General features: G+C 41.4%; 1 protein-coding gene across 1 annotated transcript in view; it reads left to right on the forward strand.

Moving 5' to 3' along the window:
* The first annotated feature begins 3,017 nt into the window (after positions 1 to 3,017).
* Positions 3,018 to 21,144, forward strand: part of CAPRIN2 (caprin family member 2) — a 31,792-nt gene continuing 13,665 nt past the window's right edge. The window contains exons 1-8 of the mRNA XM_054167910.1: positions 3,018 to 3,256; positions 5,132 to 5,194; positions 9,940 to 10,026; positions 12,435 to 12,673; positions 13,743 to 13,825; positions 15,671 to 15,835; positions 16,330 to 16,373; positions 17,713 to 18,549. Coding sequence (XP_054023885.1) covers positions 3,086 to 3,256; positions 5,132 to 5,194; positions 9,940 to 10,026; positions 12,435 to 12,673; positions 13,743 to 13,825; positions 15,671 to 15,835; positions 16,330 to 16,373; positions 17,713 to 18,549 — 1,689 coding nt within the window. The 5' untranslated portion in view covers positions 3,018 to 3,085. The remainder of the gene's footprint in view (positions 3,257 to 5,131; positions 5,195 to 9,939; positions 10,027 to 12,434; positions 12,674 to 13,742; positions 13,826 to 15,670; positions 15,836 to 16,329; positions 16,374 to 17,712; positions 18,550 to 21,144) is intronic.

Raw genomic sequence — 21,144 nt, forward strand, 5'->3', positions numbered from 1 at the left:
CTGGAGTCAAAGGCACAGATCCCCAGACTGGAAATGCTGAGCATCTATATGATCAGTGTGTGGTAAGACTCTGATAACCTATGAACATCTACTCAGAGTTGATCTCACAATAGATCTGCACAATGGCACGAAAGTAATTAACATAGGCTGAACTTAAATCCTGGCATTTCCTAACTTGGACGTGCCTTGCCACATTAATAGTGCTCTTTAATGTAGTCAAGAGACCACTCATATACTGTAAACGTATTCAGCATCAATCTCAAGCAGTTGTTCTGTATTTGTTTTGAAATGAAGTTCAAATAGCCTTTGATTTTAAATATGGATTGGGTTTGTATGAATCTTCCTTTCAATTTTTTCCTCCTTCATACAATTTCTTCATTGTGAAAGTGCACTTGAAAGTAGTTATGAACTGCAATTCTAATTTATAGAATAGCCCCAGGTGTCTCCTCATTAATAATGACTTATTAATATATGCATAAATTGATCATTCATTTTATAATTACTTTGAAAGGACTTAGCCCACTAGCTTCGACCAAAACCACACAAAGAACAGAAATGTACTAGAAGGACTTTTCTATGGTGCTTATCCTATAGACACAAGCCATTTTTTATTCATTGGCCTTTCTTCTCAGTCATGAAAATTTGCCCCATAGCGTGACCTCATTTTAGGAGTGAGGGCTTTAAGAAAAATAAAGATTATGGATGCTACAGGTGGTTCCATAAGGCCAAATCTGATTCTGTGGTACTCTGGGTATTCTTCCTATTGTTTAGGTTTTATTTTTAAATGCATTCTTTCTTTTCTATCAGTCCTTCCTTCTTCTACAGTTCTCTTATCCATCCTGTGTGCTACAGAAGCATCTTTTGTGTTCTGTAAAACCTTTTTGCAGTCCTTCCTTACTGACTCATTTTTGTCTCTTTCGAAATGCTTCTATTTTCATAACTTTCAGAATCTCTCCAAACTTGCTGTATCATTTATTGCTTTTTGAGGTAATGGCCACAGTAAGTGAAACACAGAAAATACAACTTCGGCTTGGAAGACCTTCTGGGCTTTGGAAGGTCCGTTTTCTCTGTTCTTCTAACCTTTGGTATCTTACACAGTGCTAATGCCATTATTAGAAGTTAACAAAAATTTGTGATTACTTTGTCGTGCATGATCAACAGACTTAAGGGCTTTACTAGTTATTAAGCAATTTGCTTTCATTTAGAGAAGACACAGACATCTTTTATTACAGAAACTCTAAGTCTCTTCAGGAGGCTATGTACTGCCTCAAAAGAACCCTTCTGCCGATGCAGCTGGGCTCTGTGAGCCTCTTCTTAAGAGACAAACCAATGCATGGGGTGGCCTCAGGCCACACACCCCTTCTTTACGACGCAGGTGGCTGGTGTACTCTCTCAGGACGCCACGTTCCCCACTTCCTGCGAGGGTCGCCACTTGGGCGTCCTGCCCACGCAAGTCTCAGGAGGCACACCAGGTGCTGCCAGGTAGCTTGACCCTTCAGGCCCTAAAGCCAGTGACCCACGAGCAAACCCCAGTAAGCGCCGCGCCGCGCCGCGCCGCGCCCCGCCCCGGCTGACTGACGCCGCCACCCGCGCGCCGTCACATGAGGTGGGGCGGGAAGGAAGGCGGGCAGGTGAAGCAGCGCCGGCCATTGGGAGGCAGGCTGTGGCCTCCGCGCGGGCTCGCCCCGCCCCGTCCCGCCGCCTCTATATGAGGCAGGGGGCGGGCTGCAGGGTGGGTTTGAGCGTGTGTGGGCACCGAGGTGAGTGAGGCGGTGGGAACAGCAGCCGTCGTCCTGTGCAGCGCGGCCGCTGCCGCAGTAGCAAGGCGAACAGGCGGAGGAGGAGGAGGTGAATACCCGAGACGGCGATGCCGGCAGGAGGGAATCTTCTGCTGCTCTCTCTCATCCCTTCTTCTCTATCGTGCTCTGGGGGTGGCGGCGGCCGTGCTCTCCCTAGGAGGTGCTTTCTCGCCGTCCCTAGAAAGAACGCGATGGAGGGCTGACCCTGGGTTCGCCTCCCAGCGAGCCTCAGAGCCGGCGCGGTGGGGTGCAGAGGCACCTCCCTGCCCGCTGGTGGGGACCGCGGCAGAGGCTGAGAGGGCGTCCCGGTGAAATGCGGGATTTCTCCTCATCGACCCTTCTCCTCCCTCGCCGTGGGCCGCAGGTACCTGCCTGGGGTCATATGCCGCAGGCTTCCCTGGCAGGCACGGGGGCAGAAATACAGTGTCATTGCTTTCCAGGAGCAGGTTTGAGTAAGTAGTTGGAAGATGAGGGTGGTGGAGCAGTGCTTAGAGAAAGCCTCTCTTCAAGGTTAAAGTCTGTCAAAGCCAGTGTCTTGCCATGGCACAGGCACATCTTTTGGATGGGTGCAGGCAGAAACCTCCTCATGGAGAATGATGCTGTTGTAACTGAGTGTGCTACTTGCTTTATAAAGCATTATTTTTTCCTGTCATCACTTTTTTCAGTTGAAGTATTGTTCGTTTAAATTCTTGGCTGGCTTGCTGCAAAGGTCATGAAAGGGTAAAACCGATTTAATGGAGCTGAGAGGAAGAGGGCCTATACCTTCAGGCATGCCACTTCTGCATCTTCATTCAGGCCGCATCCTGGATGCGAGGCTGGTGGCATGATTTGCAATTGCTTGCTTGCAGTTTTTTTTTCCCTTGTGGGTGATGTGTGCAGGAAACCTGCCTGGTCTTATGTGGACACTATATTGGGCTTCTGGAATCATCCCCTGTTCTAAATCTGCCTATGTAAAGGATTTCTGCTGTCTGGATGAGTGGTGAAACTTGAACAATACAAAACTTGCCTTGCTTTGAAATTCCTGCTATAGATATTCTGAAAAGGCAGGGAGAAGAGCAAAAGACTGATAAATTCTTACCGAGGCTCAATGTTGTTGTGGCTACGTGTTCTGAATGTGTGATAAGAGAAGATGCAACTTTAAAAAAAAAAAGGAGGGGAGGGTGAGAGAGCTAAATAAAAGGAGTTTCTTTGCAGCTCCATCTATTTCAATGGTGCAGCTTTCCCAAGCCCCTTTCTGTTGCCCATCATCACCTTCAGGCCTGTCAGAAGAAGGGGAGGATAAGAGCATGAAGGCGACCAAGCAGCAGGTGAACCCGACTGGGGAGATCCAGCCTCCTTCCACCCCCCTGCAGTCTGCACTGAACTCAGCTGCCTCTCCTTCTCAGGCATATGAGACTTACATTGATAATGGGCTTATCTGCCTCAAACACAAGATCAGGAATATTGAGAAAAAGAAGGTAACTTTTTTTTTGTTTTTATTGCATATTATAAAGCTGCTGATTGTGAAACTCTGTGCCTGTTTTAGTTGGGATAAGGTTGTGTGTGCATATAGAGAGTAGTTAAGAAGGTGGTTTTTTTTAAATAACCAGTGAAAGGACCTAAATGTGAATTTGCTCATGTTTGTTGTTTTTGCTATAATTTATAATCTCTGTGTAGTACTGTTCTGATATGAGATACTTGATTTTGACACTGTGAGCATGTTTCAGAGAACAAGGAATGCAGCTAACTAGAAGCCTGCTCTCAGTTACTGGCTTTGCAGTACATGACCAATAGTTAGCAAAAGCAATTGAATGTTACTCAAAACTGAGGATGCTTCTCTAATAGACTGAATCAGTTCAGAACTAAGCTGGTGCTGACTTGGAGATGGCTTTATAGTCTTGCAGAAATCTTCATATTCTATTGATTATGTGCCTCTATTATTAGGGATGTAGAAATGCATGTGAAATTGGAAATTAGAACAGGGTTCTCTGACTCATGGAAATATCAAATTATATTAAATGTGTATTGTTCTTCACTTTGCATGCATTTCTGACTTCCCTATTTTAAATATAGACAAATGTTATTCGTTAGAAAGGTTTTATACAGTCTCCAGAGCATGTTATCTTGCTTTGAACTAGGCTTTTCTAGATGGGGGGACAGAACAGTCTCAGTAAGAAGTGAGATGATCCATCTTAAAAATTGTGGCTCTAGCTAATCAGGGTTTTGCATTCTAAGGCTTCAGTTGATTGGCAGGTGACTGAAGGCTGTGTATGAATTTTAATTAAAAAAAATGTTATTTTCTGTAAGGTAAAAGAACTAATTGTGCTGTTGCTTTTGATACCTGGCTCAGGATTCTGGGTAAAGCCATTGTATAAGTAAAGGATGCTTCTCTAAATATCTGAAAAGCTGTGTTATGTCTTCAGGTGAGGAGAGGGAGTACATCAGGCTTCTGGCCATGTGGCTAGGAGACTTGATCCTCCTGGAGGAGATGCAGTATTACTGCTGTCTCATGTCATGCATCATGCTGTAATTTCGAATAATATCGGACAAGTATGTTTTCAGTGTGTGATTAACCAGCTTTGTGTTATAGTTTAATTCTGTCCAAGGAAGCTTATTGTTGGGCTTTTTCTTAAGTGTCTTTGATTTTCACATGAGTGACAATATAACATCACCAGCTAATAAAAGTGAGATTGAAATGAGTAAAAAGTATTCCTAGGCCTCGGGTCCTATAGGTACTGTGTCATTAAAATCCTATGTGGGAAGATACCCAAATACAATAGTATTCAAATCCATGTCCCTTTGTTTTCCCTGGGTGTATAAAGAAGCTTGTAATATATAATTGTTTTGTATAGTGTAAAGACTGTTTCAATGTATTATGAAACTTTCTTCCCAAGGAAGTAGACTAATGTCCTTAGGAAAATAGTACTATAAAATCTTGATGACACAACTGAAGCCAGATTTTGAAAGATGTGCTCTGGAAAATTAGAGCAAGACTATTCAGGGATAAGATAGCCAAATTCCAGCATTGGCCTTTAAAAGTTTGAAAAGCCTAATATACAATAAGAATGCTGTATTTCTTTGGAGCTTCTTAAAGATGTAAGGTCAATGCATTAATATTCCTTAAATAAAGGTAAAGAGTACAAACTAAAAAGGTCAAAATACAAGAGGGAAGTAAGTAGCTCTGAGATCGCCAAATCAAAGACATAGCAAAACTTTGGATTTTCATTTTCCTCTGAAAATGAGGAGTAGTAAAATTCCTGTTCTATACAGAAAGAATGTTACTTCACTTGTACTCAATACCCCACATTAGACAGAAATCAACATTAAAAAAATTACTTTGGATTTTTCTGCAGCTCAAACTGGAAGACTACAAAGATCGCCTGAAGAAGGGAGAAGCCCTTAATCAAGACCAGCTGGTAAGTTTCCTTTATGCAGGCATAGAGGCATAGATAGCCTCAAAAGCTTCAAACATGTCAGAAGGGATAGTTGCTACACCTCAGTGGTGTAGTTTTTGCTGAAGTCATGCATGAAGCCTTGCAATGGCACTTTTCACAAAGCCAAATGGACAGATTATTGATAATTAAATGGAACGGTGAGCCCACAAGCTTTTTCTCCCTTAGTCTTCATATGTACTGAAGTAATGAAAGGCCCTTGTTTGTTTTCGCTCTGTAGATTTGCATCTTCAGTGCTCCTGCATCTTCATTTCTTGATGGGTTATTTGTTTGCTACTTATCTGTATGTCATTGCAGTGTTAGGACCCAAACCAAGACTTCATTAGTAGATATTCAAATTGCCTGTTGGCTGTGTAGTGCTGTTGCTTATAAGTAGCTGTTAAACTGACAGCTGATGTTGATCTAACTTGCATGGGATATGAAGGCTACCTTAATGTAAGAAGGTATCTTCAGCTTATTTAAGCAACTAATTTGAAGAGTACCTTGGGTAGCAGCCCTTAAGAACAAAGGGGTCCAGGATGGTTGGACCTACTTCAAACAGGAGCTCTTGAAGGTACAGGAACAGGCTGTGCCCATGTGCTGAAAGATGAGCCAGCAGGGAAGGCAACTGGCCTTGTTAGGCAAGCAGCTCTTGAAGGAGTTAAGGAAAAAAAGAGGCTGTATCACCTTTGGAAAGGTGGGGAGGCAACTTGAGATACGTTTAAGGATGTTGTTAGATCATGTAGGAGGAAAAAATAGAGAGGCAGAAGCCCAGTTAGAACTTAAGCTGGCCACTTCTGTGAAAGACAGTAAAAAGCATTTTTATAAATATATTAATGCTAAAAAGAGGGCAAGAAGAACCTCCACTGTTTATTGGACTTGAATAGGAACATTGTAACTAAAAATGAGGAAAAGGCTGAGGTACTAAATAGTTTCTTTGCCTCCATTTTGAACAGTAAGGCAGGAGGACTTCAGGATAACTGGCCTCCTGAACTGATAGATGGGGTCAGGGAGCAGTATAATCCCCCTGAAATCCATGAGGAATTAGTTCAGGACTTGCTGAGCCACTTGGATACTCACAAGTCCATGGGACCAGATGGGATCCATCCTAGGGTACTGAGAGAGCTGGCAGATGAGCTGGCCAAACCTCTCTCCATCATTTACCCCCGGTCCTGGCTCACCAGAGAGGTCCCAGGTGACTGGAAACTGGCCAATGTGATGCTCATCCACAACAAGGGCCAGGTGGAGGAACCTGGAAACTACAGGGCTGTCAGCCTGACTTCAGTGCCAGGAAAGATTATGGAGCAGATCATCTTGGGGGCAATCACAGCGCACCTGCAGGACAGCCAAGGGATCAGGCCTAGCCAACATGGATTTAGGAAGGGCAGGTCGTGCCTCACCAACCTGATCTCCTTCTACAATCAGGTGACCTGCCTGGTGGGTATGGGGAAGGCTGTGAATGTAGTCTACCTGGACTTCAGCAAAGCCTTTGACACCGTCCCCCACAGCAAACTCCTGGCTGAGCTGTGAGCTCGTGGCTTGGACAGCAACACTCTGTGCTGGGTTAAGAACTGGCTGGAGGGCTGAGCCTGGAGAGTGGTGGTGAATGGTGCCACGTCCAGCTGGCAGCCAGTCACTAGTGGTGTCCCCCAGGGATCAGTGCTGGGCCTAGTCCTCTTTAATATCGTTATTGATGATCTGGATAAGGGGATTAAGTCCATCATTAGTAAGTTTGAAGATGATACCAAGTTGGGGGCAGGTGTTGATCTGTTAGAGGGTAGAAGAGCTCTGCAGAGGGACCTTGGCAGGCTGGACAGATGGGTGGAGTCCAACATGATGTTGTTCAAGTCCAAGTGCTGGGTACTGCACTTTGATCACAAGTAGCCCAAGCAGGGCTACAGGCTGGGGACAGAGTAGCTGGAGAGCAGCCAGGCAGAAAGGGACCTGGGAGTACTGGTTGACAGTAGGCTGAGCACAAGCCAGCAGTGTGCCCAGGTGGCCAGGAAGGCCAATGGCATCCTGGCCTGTATGAGGAATAGTGTGGCCAGCAGGAACAGGGAAGTCATTCTGCTCTTGTACTTATCACTGGTTAGGCCACACCTTGAGTCCTGTGTCCAGTTCTGGGCCCCTTAATTTAAGAAGGACATTGAGACACTTGAATGTGTCCAGAGAAGGGTACCAAGGATGGGGAGAGGTCTTGAGCACAAGCCCCATGAGGAGAGGCTGAGAGAGCTGGAGAAGAGGAGGCTCAGGGGAGACATTGCTGTTTACAACTGCCCTTCACACTTTCAAAGTGTACTTCCTACATGGTAAAGAATTTTGTTGCAAAGGGCACTGATGCTTCAGTGGTAGTGCTGATTGTGCTAATAAATCACTTGGAAAAATACTTAATTGACTGTTAGTTTTGTCACAGTGCAGCAGTATGGGAACACAAATACTATGTCCTTATTCTGAATAATTTGTTAGTGACAATTTGACATAAATGGAAGGGTAAATAACTTGCTACTTAAAAGCAGCGTAGACTTATTAGAGTGACTGATCATTCAGAACTACAAAATCTGCCTTTTACTGTCTCAAGTGCAGAAGCAAATTAAATCTGAGTGTTTAGAGGATGACAGCACTAGAGGGTGTGAAAAGTTGTTAGGTGTAAGTAAAATGTGGTGGGGAGTTAGAGGTGAGGGATTTTGTAGATGTTTTTCTTGCAAATGCATCCAGCAGCACTAACTTTGGAACATGGCAATTCACTTGGTTACTGGCTTTCAGTATTCCCAGCTGAGCTTAACTTGAGGTATTAGTATTTTTAGCTTAGTTTCTGGGATATGTCAGGCATCTAAAGTGGGAAATTAGATTCTGTCTTGCAGTGGTATTGACTAGTGTAGAAGCAAGTACCGATTCAGTATTTTAACCAATCTAGTCAAGCCCCCAGTTTTGGTGGTTAAGGTGCAAAAATATGCATTTGTACCTTTCAGATGCAAATTGCCCATGTATACACAAGTACTGGGACCTGGTGACTGGAGCTAGAGCAGAGCTTGATGGTTTAAACACTTGCCTAAGGAAACATAACTGCTTATAATGCACTGTAATTCTGATGTAATGTCATCTATATTTTTTTCCACTCTCTCAGAGAGGAAGAAGTGCACATCTGCTGATGAACTTGTCTTGCAAGGAATTTGGATTAAACTGTAATTATGGTGCATGGCTGCCAGAGCTGCTGTGTGAGCTGTACTGTAGGAAACATGTTTAAAAATGAGGAGCTTCCAGCAACCTAAAATATCTTGCTGGCAATCTTGTACTGTTCTGCAAGCTGAATGCTGTCCTCAGTACTGTCCCTCCAGCTTGTTGCTAATTAGTAATTATTGGTTTCCTGCAGGCTGAGTTACAGCTTGTCAGCACAGCAGTGGTTAACTGTTCTTGATGTTTTCAGTTAGGGAGTTTTACTCTGGGATTTGGAATGTTAAAAGCACAATTCCTGCAATCTGTCTAGTAAGTCATTGGTGTTAAATTGTGAGTCTTCCTCAAATGTGTGGGCATTAGGGTCTTAGCAAGTTTGCTTAGCACTTGAGAGAATGACTTCTAATTAATCCTTAAAAGTTGCTTGATATATTGTTAGTGCAGCTAACTATCAGATGAGTGCTTTGAAGCAAGTTACACAGTTTTGTGGTGTTTAAGGCCTAGTGCACTGAAATTAAGTTAATACAAGCAACTGAACAAATATGTAACTTGCTTTCCAGTTACCTAGGAACATGTGAAATTTGCACATGTCCTAGATCTTATTTGGACGGTAGATTAAACTTTTGTCCCCGGACTAATGAAACGCTTATCAACTCTAACACTACTTTGGAAGAGCTTTATATCAGACTGCCAGGCTCATTCTAAAAACTTTAGGGCATAATGTCCTGAGCATAAATCAAACTAAGTATAAAGCACATGTGAACAACCAAAGTTAAACTTAACTTGTTACTTCCCATGAATGCCTTATTGTACAAGGATAAGGGTAGCATGTCTCAGTTACAGCATTTGTCTACCTCTTCAGGGCTGTCAAGGAGCTATAAAAATTAACTGGCTCCTTAGTGAGGAATAACTCATTAAAAATAGGGTATATTAAAATGCAATTAATCTACTTGGTCTTTATGGAGACTGGCTAGTATGATATTGGTGAAAGCCATTAGTGAATACAGGAACACTGCTTTGTGGTGGAAACTGGGTTTTAAAGACTTTCTGAAAGTATGATTTATCTTCTATAATATTCTTTCTGAAGTTTGTACAAATTATTTGTAAAGCCTTTCAACTAAGCATGAAGGTAAAAGATCTATGCTGAACTTCTGTCTCCTGTATTCCAGGCTTTCATGTCAGTGTCTAATTTTACATAGATGTTTATCTCTGCTGAGACCTATGGCAACACAAGAAAAAAGTTAAATAACTGGTATTCAGGCTTTCCTTTTTCAACCATCAGTATACCAAGTATTGTGAAAATTGTTGCTTAGAAAGTCTAATACAGACTTGTAGGATGTCTGTGCAGTGGTGTGAACTGGCTTTGTACTGTATCTCACACAGTCATGGATGAATGATACTTATGACTAAAAGTAAAGTACCAGTTAGAGACAGTACTTTTTACAAGTTAGTTGCACAGAAGTATGCACTGAACAACTAGTTCTGAGTGAGAATTTAAGTACAAGGGGATTGAGGTGCCACCATTAGTTTTAAGCATGAAAAATACTTTATCTTTGTAGGAGGCAGTAGAGAAGTATGAAGAAGTAGTACACAACTTGGAATTTGCCAAGGAGCTTCAGAAGACTTTTTCAGGACTTAGCCAAGATGTAAGTATAAAATACTCTGTGGTTACCTTCTGACCTTTCTAATGACTGCACTTACATGCCAATATGCAGAATACTAGGAAGTTTCTATCTTAGAACTTAGGGGATAATTTGCTTTAAACTGGAGTTGAGTAGAGCAGAGGAAGTGTTGACAATTGTGTACCACTGACCTCCAAATTGTTATTCACTGTTTACCGCCATGAGCACTCATGCTTAAGTACACTGAGTCCTTGGAACTCAGCTGTGCTTGAGATTCCTCCAGTTTACTTGTTTGAAATGGTTAACTATCTTTCTGGTGGCCTGTACTTGAGGTGGACTCATCACCTGCACAGCTGCAATGTAGTAGGGAAGCTGCTCTACTGGAAAGGGCATGCAGGTCCTTGTGGGTATCAGGCAAAGTAAATTGAGTGTACTCCTGGAGTAGTGAAGGCTAGACTTAGACTGAGGACTGGAAGACTAAGAGCTGATTATTTACTACTTACTATCCAGATGTCTGTTTCTGGTCACTCCCTACACAAAGGCTGTACATTAACTTGAGTGAGTCCAGTAGTGGACCTCTGAATGCATGGGGCCTAGAAAATGAGACCTGTGAGGAGAGCCTGGGCTTATTGGGCCTGGCAAAGTGAAGGCCTGGCAGGAGATGAAATAATAGCCTTCAAATGCCAAAGATACTGCTTAAAGGATGGAGTCAGGCTTTTTGCCGAGATGTGGTAGAAGGAATGATAGTAAATTAAAATAGTCAGTTCCAGCTAGCTAGGAGGGAAATGGTCAATATGGGGATAATTGAACACTAGAGCAGGCTAGACAAGTAGTAAAATCTATCCCTGGATCTGTTCAAGACCTGACTGCACAAAGCTTGAAGCAATCTGGTCTTGATTCAGTATAGCCTTTGTTCTGAATGACATGCTAAGATTCTGTTCAAACAATGTTTTGGAGCTTCCAATGAGGTAGAGTGCTGGGGTTAAATCATTTTGGCTTCAGTGAGAAGTGAAGCTCCCAAAATTTGACTGAAGCCTGTGGAGTTCTCCACTTACTGTGCTGTTGTTGTCCCTAATTACAACAAGTCACAGATTTAGTGCTTTATTTAGGCCTTTATTCATTGCTTAAAGGACTACAAACATTTTTGTGTAAGCAAGTATTGGAGACACTGGTCTCTTGGCTCAAACAAATAGTATCCTTATGAAAACATCTGATCCATGGTAGTACTGTGGATGTTAAATATGATTAGTCACTGCTCTAGCATTATTTGTGCCTCTTACAGAGAGGTTAAAGTTAAAGACTAGTAAAATGGCTTGCCTCAGTGTTGACTGAAACCCAAATAATTTTGGTAGAGAAGCTTTTCTCTCATATGTATCAATTCCAGGTAGTACAGTAAATCTCTCAACACTGTGAGCATTTAAGATATTTAAGAGCATTTTCAGCAGTGTTGCTGCTTTGCTGCATCAGTTATTGCAGGTTGCATATAGGAACTGAATATCAAAATTTAGATTGCTTCATCTTCATTTCCTCTGTGTAGCTGTTCAGAAAATCAGAAATGTGAGCCAATGTACTTTTCTGTGGATGATTTTGGTAATCTAGCATTCACTTCTACAAGTTCATGTTTATGCTTCAATTTATGCTATAGTTAAAGGCTAACTTGCTTAGTTTTTATCTTGGCTCTACTGGTATGGATTCTATAGCCAACACCCATTGCTGGAACAGAAAGAGCCATGACAACAACCTTACATCCTTTACAGTGCCTTCTAGAAACCTAAGTTTTCATAGACCTTGCAAAGAAACTTCATACTGAGGCATTTTAAAATCTACATTTACTTAGCTAGCTTCTACTTAAATCTATTAGTACATGATGAAAAACCTCCTCAAATGTGTGATGGTTGTGTATGTTCTCTGACTTGTTTAATGAGTGCTTTAGTCTTATGCCAACAGAACAGCAGCATTCTACTGTATCATTTAAACTGGGATATTCACAAGTGAAGAGGCAGTTGTTTCACTAGAAGTTTGAGGCAACTTCTGCATCGCTAACTTCATGTGATAAATGTTAAAGGATGGCTAGACTTGGATTTGTGCGCTGGTATTACTGCTATCAATTCCTTATATTCAGTTGTGAATGCTGTAAGAAGGCAACTAGCAGGGAAGATCAGGATCTAAACATTATACAGGCATGTCACAAATGAAGCTATCAGTATCCAGTTTGACTGAAAGCTGGATGTGTAGGAAATGAGTAGGTAAATCAGTAGCTTTTCCAGAGGAGATGCTTGAAAGGTCTTGGATACCTGAAGAGAGTTAAGAACTTCTGTTATACTACCAAAATCAGTAGTTTGAATGTGGGATGATTAATAGTAGAATGTAATGTTTTACCTTAGAATCTTTTTAAGTGAACCACTGTTCAACTGTTGAATTCATGTATTTAGCTGCTGAAAGCACAGAAAAAGGCTCAGCGAAGAGAGAGTCTATTGAAGCTTGAAGCAGAGAAGAAAAAACTGTGTACAATACTTCAAGTTCAGTATGTGCTGCAGAGCTTCACTCAAGAGCATGTTCAGAAAGATTTCAAAGGTGGTATGAATGGTGCAATATACTTGCCTTCTAAAGAACTAGACTACCTCATAAAGTTTGCAAAACTGACATGTCCAGAGAGAAATGAGAACTTGAGGTAAGTTCAGGAATTTTGGCTAATTGGTATGCTCCTTTGATTATGGTAGATGTCTGGTGTTTGATAACTGTCATGTCTTGAAATACTATGTTTTGGGATACTAACTGAAATTCTGCACAATACACTTCTCAGTCTGAGACTGGGAATGTGGCAGATCTACCTCACTGAGCATTTAAGGAGAGCTTACAATAATTACAGCCTCAGTTGTGTGAACTACATACAAGCCCTGCCATTCTGTGTGTCCATGTGGGGCTTGGGGCAATATAGTCCAATAATGTTGTAAGCAGGGACAGTGGTGGTATGCTTCTTGCTTAAGGTCTCAGTCTTCATAAAGTGGAAAAAAGTGCAGTGAGTAGAACTATTCAATTGTCCATTCATATGATGATCCTGATATTTCTTTATTCCAGAGGACTGTAAGGAGCATGACTAAAATTCCTAAAACTTCTTATCACGTGTCATATGCTAACCTGCCTAAGCTTTGCTCTTAAATTAGCTTCTAAATAGTATCTGCTTATTAAAAGCTACACAACAAGAGTCATCCTAGAGAAATAAGCAACTTACGCTTTTTGCAGAAGTGTAATGAGAATAATGTTTCCTTTGGGATACTATATTGTGATGACTTGAAAATCTGTTGTCTAGAGGATGTGGAGTAGAGTGTGAATCTATGTCAAAAGTTTCTCAATAACAAGCAGAGTGGCAGGAGTATTGATGGTTGCCCCTGCATACATGCATCCAATAGACAAAGCTATTAGGTGATTAAACAGCAATTGTTTCCTGTCTGGAAATCTTGGCTTGGCACAAAGTCCATCTTGAAGTATCAACTTGTGGGATAGTGCTAGGCTTGCTAATGTGTCTTAACTGTCAACAAAAAGTTACATTTGCTAGATTATTTAATGTATGGATACAGATAAATCATTCAGTAGCAGCTAACAGGCTTAGGACTCACTTTGTATACAGCTGTCACTTGGAAGGCTAAACACTAATCAGTGTCTTGAGGAGTGGTATTGTGATACTGCAACACTTGATCTTGGCTATGATTTTACCTGGTGAAACTGTCATTTGTTTTTAGTTTTGAAGACCAGATGGAACAATCATCTCTCTACTTCTGGGACCTTCTAGAAGGAAGTGAGAAACCTGTGGTTGGAACAACATGTGAGTGTCTAAGGAAATAACTTAGATCTAAATTTTATATGCTGTTTAAACATCTTAAAATCGAATGTACATGAGAAGCTACTAAATAAAGCACTTTAAGTGCCGTGTGTAACTCAGTTGCCCAAGGATGAACTGCTGTTTGTTCTAAGTTCTGTTTAAGTGCAGCTCAATAGCAATCCAGCATGTTTTCTTTTTCCAGCTAAATACTTGCTCTTCTACTGGTGCCTTTTTAAAAAGTAACTAATACATTAATACCTTGCAGAATCAGCAGGGGGAAACTTTGTCGATAGTTGTTTGCAAATTGGATAAGGGTTGGAACACTGCTCCCAGTCATGAAATGCTTAGCGGAGTATGCTGATGTGTTGCACTCTCATTGGCCCTAGGCGGAAGGTCCCACAGCTTTGGAGATTCTTCTTGTAGGAATTCCAGGCTCATACCTGTCTGACTACAGTGCAGGATACCACACTAAGGAGGGATTATCATTGATGGAGCTCGCTGTGACCTCTAATCATGTGCATTGTACACTTTGACCTGGTGCAAGTGCCCTACTTTTTCAAGCATACTAAAATCTGGGACTGTATATTCTTGTATCTGTGTCTTAATTTACCAGCAGGGGTTTTGAAACTAACAAACACTTTTTTTGTATTTGGAACTTGCTTGTGAGGTAACTGTCCTTACTTGAGTTGCAGTGTCTTTCCTATTGCAAACAGACCTTACTTGTCCCATTTACTCCAATCTTGTGATGGCTGTGTGCATTTGGCGTTGACAATGTGTATGAAACTGTTAGACCAGAGCACTAGTACCTTACCTAGTTTCAACACACAGAAAGGTAAACTGAGAACTAAGTGTTAACTCTTCTCATGTAATTCTGGACAAAGTGCAAGCTGACCTTGTATTGCTTCAGGCAGGTAATGCTAGCCTTGTCTATATTGACATGAATTGATAGTTGCTTAGTTATCTTGGGCTCCAAACTTTTCTGGCTTTTTTGCTATCATCTAAACAACTTCTATGGCTCTTTTGTCTTCTCTGTCCCCTTAGTGTCAATTTTGGTTCCTTTGGTATGCAAGCTAATGTTGAGATAAAGCTGTTATGACATACTATTAGCATTTGTTGCATTAAGGCAATTTTTTTATATCCACATTAATTTCTAGGTACTGTTCTTGTTGATGTAGTTGTCACCTGATAGGGGTCGTCTTTCACTGACATTTTTTCCTGTTCTTAAGACTGCTGTCTCTCTAGCTACTCCAAAACAATTTCTAGTATCACTGCTACTTCTAAGGTCTTAAGTCTCTAAGCTGCTCTCTTTTTGTGCAAAAGAGGAGACAGGGTGGTGCTGCTTAGTCACACAGCTGAGTGTTGCATCAATCATGTCAACTTTGACTCTTCCAAAACTGTGGAGGATACAGTTCAGTCTGAAGCATTCTCTTGCTTTCTCCCTCTGCTTGTTCTTGCGATTCCCAAGTTTTCCTTCTGACACCATCCTATTACTGGTAAGAGAACGTTGTAAGGCAGTTACATACTGACTTTGTTTAGTCATTTATACTGCAGTCTGCACAATGTGCATTACTCTATGCATGTGGGGGACCTGGTGGCTCAATGCTTACCTTGTGTACATTTAAAAACAAGTGGCAGACCTACCTGTGGAATTGCAAAAATATTTTTGGCTGCAGCATATAAAGCACTGTAACAAATACTTCACTAAAATATTTTATTGCTACAACCCAGTCAGATGTGTGAATTTGGAGAAATTTATCTAAACAGTGGAAGTAAGGAGTCTTTACCTGTAAACTGACTATCCCTTAATTTCAAATTTTCATCTTAATTTCATGGATTTTTACTCTTCAGATAAACACATGAAGGACCTGTTATCCAAACTCCTAGACTCTGGCTACTTTGAAAGTATTCCAACTCCTCGTACCACTGTGCCAGCAAAAGAATTGGAAGAAGCAGCAAATAGAAAATCTGAGAGAACAAGACACATGTCAAAAGGAGAGTCTGTCAAAGAACCAGGTGGAATATTACAGGGTTCAATTTTTATATCATAATGTTGGGATAAACTTGAACTGAGCATTGACTTTGCATAGCTTGATGCTAAATGTAATCCTGTGCTATAGCTTACTTGTGATGCAGTAACTAAAAAGGAACCTGTGAGTCTTGCAGCTCTGTTCTGGCTAATATTATAGAAATAAATCCCATTCAGAGTGATAGGATGTTGTTGCTTTTTGATTAAGATGTGAGGATTGTCTGGTATAGGAAATGTTAGCTATTACAATAACCAACTTACAGATGCCACAAAATGTTTTGTTTAGCTCTAATCTGCAATTGTGAAACCAAATCGGAAAATAAACTTGTCTAAAAAACAGCATGTTGAGAACAACAAGCTGAGCTTTCAGAATACCAGGTCTAGCAAGAGGTACTGCCATTTAAATAGAATTAAAGACTTGCTACTGTTTGGTCTGTCTGTGCGTTTGATCAGTTGAAACAAATTAACATCCTTTCTCTAGAATCCATTATGGACCTTATGAAGTCTGAAATACAGCCACAGGAGGTAAGACACTCACCTGCTAATTGCTTTCCCTTAGTATTGTGATTTATCAGAAACACAACTGCACTTCTGCAGCCCTATTTTAAATTTGAAAAGGGAGTCTGAGCAGCAACTTAGGTGTTGCTTTATGTAAGAAGTATTAAAAGGCTTGGTTGCACTTCCATTTCTAGCCCCAGTTTTATGGCTTCCCTGGGGTATTCTGGGAAAAGTTGGGTAGGATTACATGTAGTAGTATAGTACTTTAATGCCCTGGCACTTCCCTAAATAAACAAAAGCTTGTAGAGTTGGAAACACTGATCTTCGCGTGCTTTGGGGTAGAGGAAAATACCCATCTACTAAAGTTGTCTCTAGAAAGAGAAGCTTATTGCTACAGACTTGCTGAGGTTGAGAATGATGTAGGTTTTGCTATGATTTGTCAGAAAAATGGGGATGCTAAGACAGGTTTGTGTGCACAGGAGTGTGTAGACCTGTTTTAACAGCCCTTCAGGCTCCTGAGTTAAGGACTCAAGTTTCAGCTGGAAATACCTTAAACTATCTGACTTGGTTCAAAACAGAGAGGGGGATTTTCTTTTGTAAGTGGAAATACTGGTTCTTAAAACGCTGAATCCTTGTTTCCCAGGTATCCCACTAGAAGGTGTACTCTAGAAAGTTTTTGTGATCTACTGGTAATTACTTGACTCTAAAGCTTTTTGGGTGACTTGTCAGGAAAAGTGTCTCAACCAGTGAGCCTTGTTCATTCTTCACTGCATATATTTACTTCCTGTTCATGACAAAGTGGTAACTCAGGAAAACTTCAGGACCTCTTCACTGAACTCTGACTTACTGTGATAGTAAAACAGCCTGGAGTTGCAGAAGTCCATTGGTACTAAATCTGACTTTTAGTATTTAAGCTCCATTAAGGATGAGAGTTGTACTTGGTTACTGGGTCAAAGAATTTAAGGGAAGTGGTGCTAGTTGCCTTAGGGGATTGTCTACTAATACAGTACCACAGCATTTTAGATGCTTGGGAGGAGAGCTACCATTATAAAAAATCACAGTTCAGTTTGATATTGTCACTGTCTAGGACACCAGTTAGCATTGAGGATAAGGGTGGTAGATTCTCAGCTCAGTATGTTTCACCTGTGCTGTTGAGGAGTTTTATGCTTCTGTGGCATACAGAGAGTCTACAGTGTTGAGGGATGAAGCCATGGCTGTCCCTGTAGCCTCTGTGGCTAGTGCTTAAACTGTCTAGGCTCTGCCTGTAGTTGAAGTTTTCAGTAGCTAGGTGACCTAACTTAACTGTCCTGAACTGTAGTTGCAAAATGTTTTCTTGGGAGCCATTAAGTTTCTCTGGTCTATATAGTTTCTCAACAGGCGTTATTTGCCTGAAGCAGAATACTCTATCAAGAAGAAGCCAGAAGAGTCCAAATCTTGGGAAGCTGAGTGTGCTAGGAAGCAAGAATCTCCAAAGTCCTGGGAAATGCTTGTTGATATTGAAGAGCAGAAGCAGAAACAAGAGACCTTAAAGCCTTGGGAAGCTCGTATTAGACAGCAAGAACCAAAAAGACCAGATTCTCCAAAGCCTTGGGAAGCTCGTGTTAAAGAGGAAGAACAGAAACGTGAGTCTGCAAAGTCCTGTGAGACTCGTGTTCAGGAGGAAGAACAGAAGCAAGAAGGTCCAAAGGCTTGGGTAGCACATGCCCGAGAGGAGCGGGAGTCCCCCAGACCTTGGGTAGCAAAGGTTAGGGAAGAGCAGGACCAGAAGAAACAGGAACCGTCTAAGCCATGGGTAGCAAAGGCTAGGGAAGAGCAGGACCAGAAAAAGCAGGAGCCCCCAAAACCTTGGGTAACCCAAATTAAGGAAGAACCAGAACCAAAGCAGGAATCTCCAAAACCTTGGGTAACCCAAGCTAGGGAGCAACCAGTACAAAGGAAGCCAGAGCCTGTGAAATCATGGGAAATGCCTGTTAGGGAAGAACCAGAGCGAAAGAAGCAGGAGCCTGTGAAGCCTTGGGCTGCACATGTTAGGGAGGAACCAGAACAAAAGAAGCAGGAGACTCGAGAGGCTTGGGAAAAAGCTGACAGGCAGCAGCAAGTGTCATCACAGCAGTTACAGAACACTCCAAAGTCCTGGGGAGCTGCAAGTGTTGGGCCGAAGGAACAGATGGGCCCAAAGAAGTTTGATATGGAACCCAAAGAAGTGAGTTGGCAATTACCTGTCATAAACTTTTGATACTAGTGTACTGGACTAAAGCCTCCCTATTAGCAGAGGCTTTATAAGGTGCATTTATTAGGCCTGTATTTAGACTCCTATCCCATTCTTTCATGGGGGAAATAATTCTGGCAGCTGAAGCCTGAACAGCAAGACAGTCTGATTTGCCTTTTACATCAGTGTATTTGCCATTTTTGAGGCTTGAATATCTGCTTTACACGTAAGACAGAAGAATTAACTTAGTTCATCCCTATCTATTGGTGCTGTCCACTGTTATCAGTACAAAGCAGGTATGACTCATCCAGGGATCAAATACTTTGTCAAGTGGCTGCATGCAAATAACACTTCAGTAATTTTTTAGGCTTTTGATTAAAATAGCTGCTGATTCAAGAGGTATCTAATATCTAGATCAAGCAATACCAACTGTACAGGGGCTTAAATATGTATTTCCAGATGAATGCGTAAACCATACTGCTGCCTGAAAAGTCTAACAATAGCACAGTTGGTTATAGAAATGTAAAAGGAAAGCTATTGCAGGGCTTACAGCTGAGCATACTGCTAGTCTAGTTACATTGCTATCTTACCTGTGTGTGTACAGGTAGCAACAATGCTGGTTACTGAAAAACAGATAACTGAACTTTGTCTGCTATCTTAAGTGCAGTGTTTAATCTATAGTTAGACTGCAGTAAGAAAATATGGAGAATTCTCTTGTACATAGTGCTGGCAGCACTGCTATCTTGTTTCTGCAGGAAAGCAGAAATCAATTAATTCTATAGCACTTATAGCAAACAATTAAGCTGAAATCTTGTCAGTAGATTTGGCATAACTGAAAAATGGATCTTCTTGTGCCTAGATGCGGGAGCGCAAACAGAAGGTTGAAAATGAAGTTAAAAGAGTATGTAACATGCAGCACTGGGTAACAAAATGGGTTTAAGGTGTTTCAGCTTGACTCATCTGCACTCAAGCTGAGTAGAATCTGGTGTCCCCTGGTGGTGGTGGTACAGGTACAAAACCAGGTTGCCTCACTAAGTAACTCTGAGCACAAGTAGGTGTTGTGCACCCAACTATGCATAGTCTTATTGTAACTGAACCTAAGTATTGGAATAGTCTCAAACACTTTAAGATGCCTTGGAATTTCTGGTGTCACATTACCTTAAAACTTAAATGCAAGATGCTTCCTGATGATATGTGGCCTTTTTATGTAGGATAGACAGATGGATGGCTTATGTGATGGACAGATCTTTGATGCAGTAAGGAAAACGGAGGGTCTCCAGTCAGTTGAAGAAATGTGTGAACTACTATGAACATCTCTAGGCAATGTGCAGGCATGCATGTCAGTAAAATGTTGAAGTGTGAGGCTGCTTAAGAGGGATTTCTGAATTAAGTAAAGAAAGCATATTTCTAAAGTATTCAAACTTTAATTTAGATAGATCATAGTGAAATACCTGCTGGCTTTAGCTTAGCTTAGTAGCTATTGACGAATCCTAACATCGAAAGTATACTGTGTGAGTAGAAAGTGCTGCACTGTCAATCTAGCTTCATAACCATTTTTTCTAAAAACTAAGATATCTTTGACTTGCAAGGTATGTGAAAAGAACTATTAAAATCATTAAAATTTTTTATAATAAAACTCTTGCCTTTGCTTATATGAAGAAAGAGGAGGAAATGCAGTGCTGTAGCTCTATCCATTTCAGAATAGTGGAAAAGACCTTCAAGATCATCAAATCCAACCTATCACCCAACACCCAACCATGGCACCAAGGGCCTCATCCAGTCTCCCCTTAAACACCTCCAGTGATGGGGACTCCACCACCTCCCTGGGCAGCACATTCCAATGGCCAATCACTCTTTCTGTGAAGAACTTCTTCCTAACATTCCAGCTTTAACCTCCCCTGGCACATCCATAAATAGCCTTGTGTGTGGGGACTTAGTCATGGTGTATAAAAGGTCTATATTGCTGTTGCTTTCTGGAGCTGAAATTAACCTTTCTTATTCACTAATGGTTGGAGCTTAGCTCTTTGAAAAAACTACTAGGTTTTGAGATCTTAAACATATGCTTATTTAACTTAATGTACTATAAGATGCCATACCTAAGAAGTTGAGCCCAAGTAGAGTGAGCTGATATGCAGGCCTGTTCAACATTTGTGCAAACTGTGAACCAGCAAACTTGGTTAGACCATGCGAAAGCAAGTTTGGCTTGTGCTGTCATTCAGTGTCATTTAATTCATACTGTGAATACTGCTCTAAGTAGAAAGCAAATGTTAATTGCATGTCTGCATGCCATGGCTGGTGATAACTTGTGATTACTGCTTAGATATCACCATTCCAGCTCATTTAGTACTCCACAGTTAAATCTAAAGGGAAATTGAGATCCTGTATCACAAAAGGGTGGGGGTTTTTTTCTGTTATGAGGCAATTGAAAAGTATGTTAGTAGTGTTATGTGTAAGGTCTCTAACAGGAATACCTAGTATACTGGCAGTGTAGTGTTCACTTGCAGTGGTTTAACAGGTCTTAAAACAAATTCTAGGATTTTCAACTCCATTTTTAGTTAGTTTGCTGGACATGCATCAAAAGTGTTTGCT

Source organism: Dryobates pubescens, chromosome 15 (assembly GCF_014839835.1).
Source record: "Dryobates pubescens isolate bDryPub1 chromosome 15, bDryPub1.pri, whole genome shotgun sequence".
Classification (NCBI taxonomy): Eukaryota; Metazoa; Chordata; class Aves; order Piciformes; family Picidae; genus Dryobates; species Dryobates pubescens.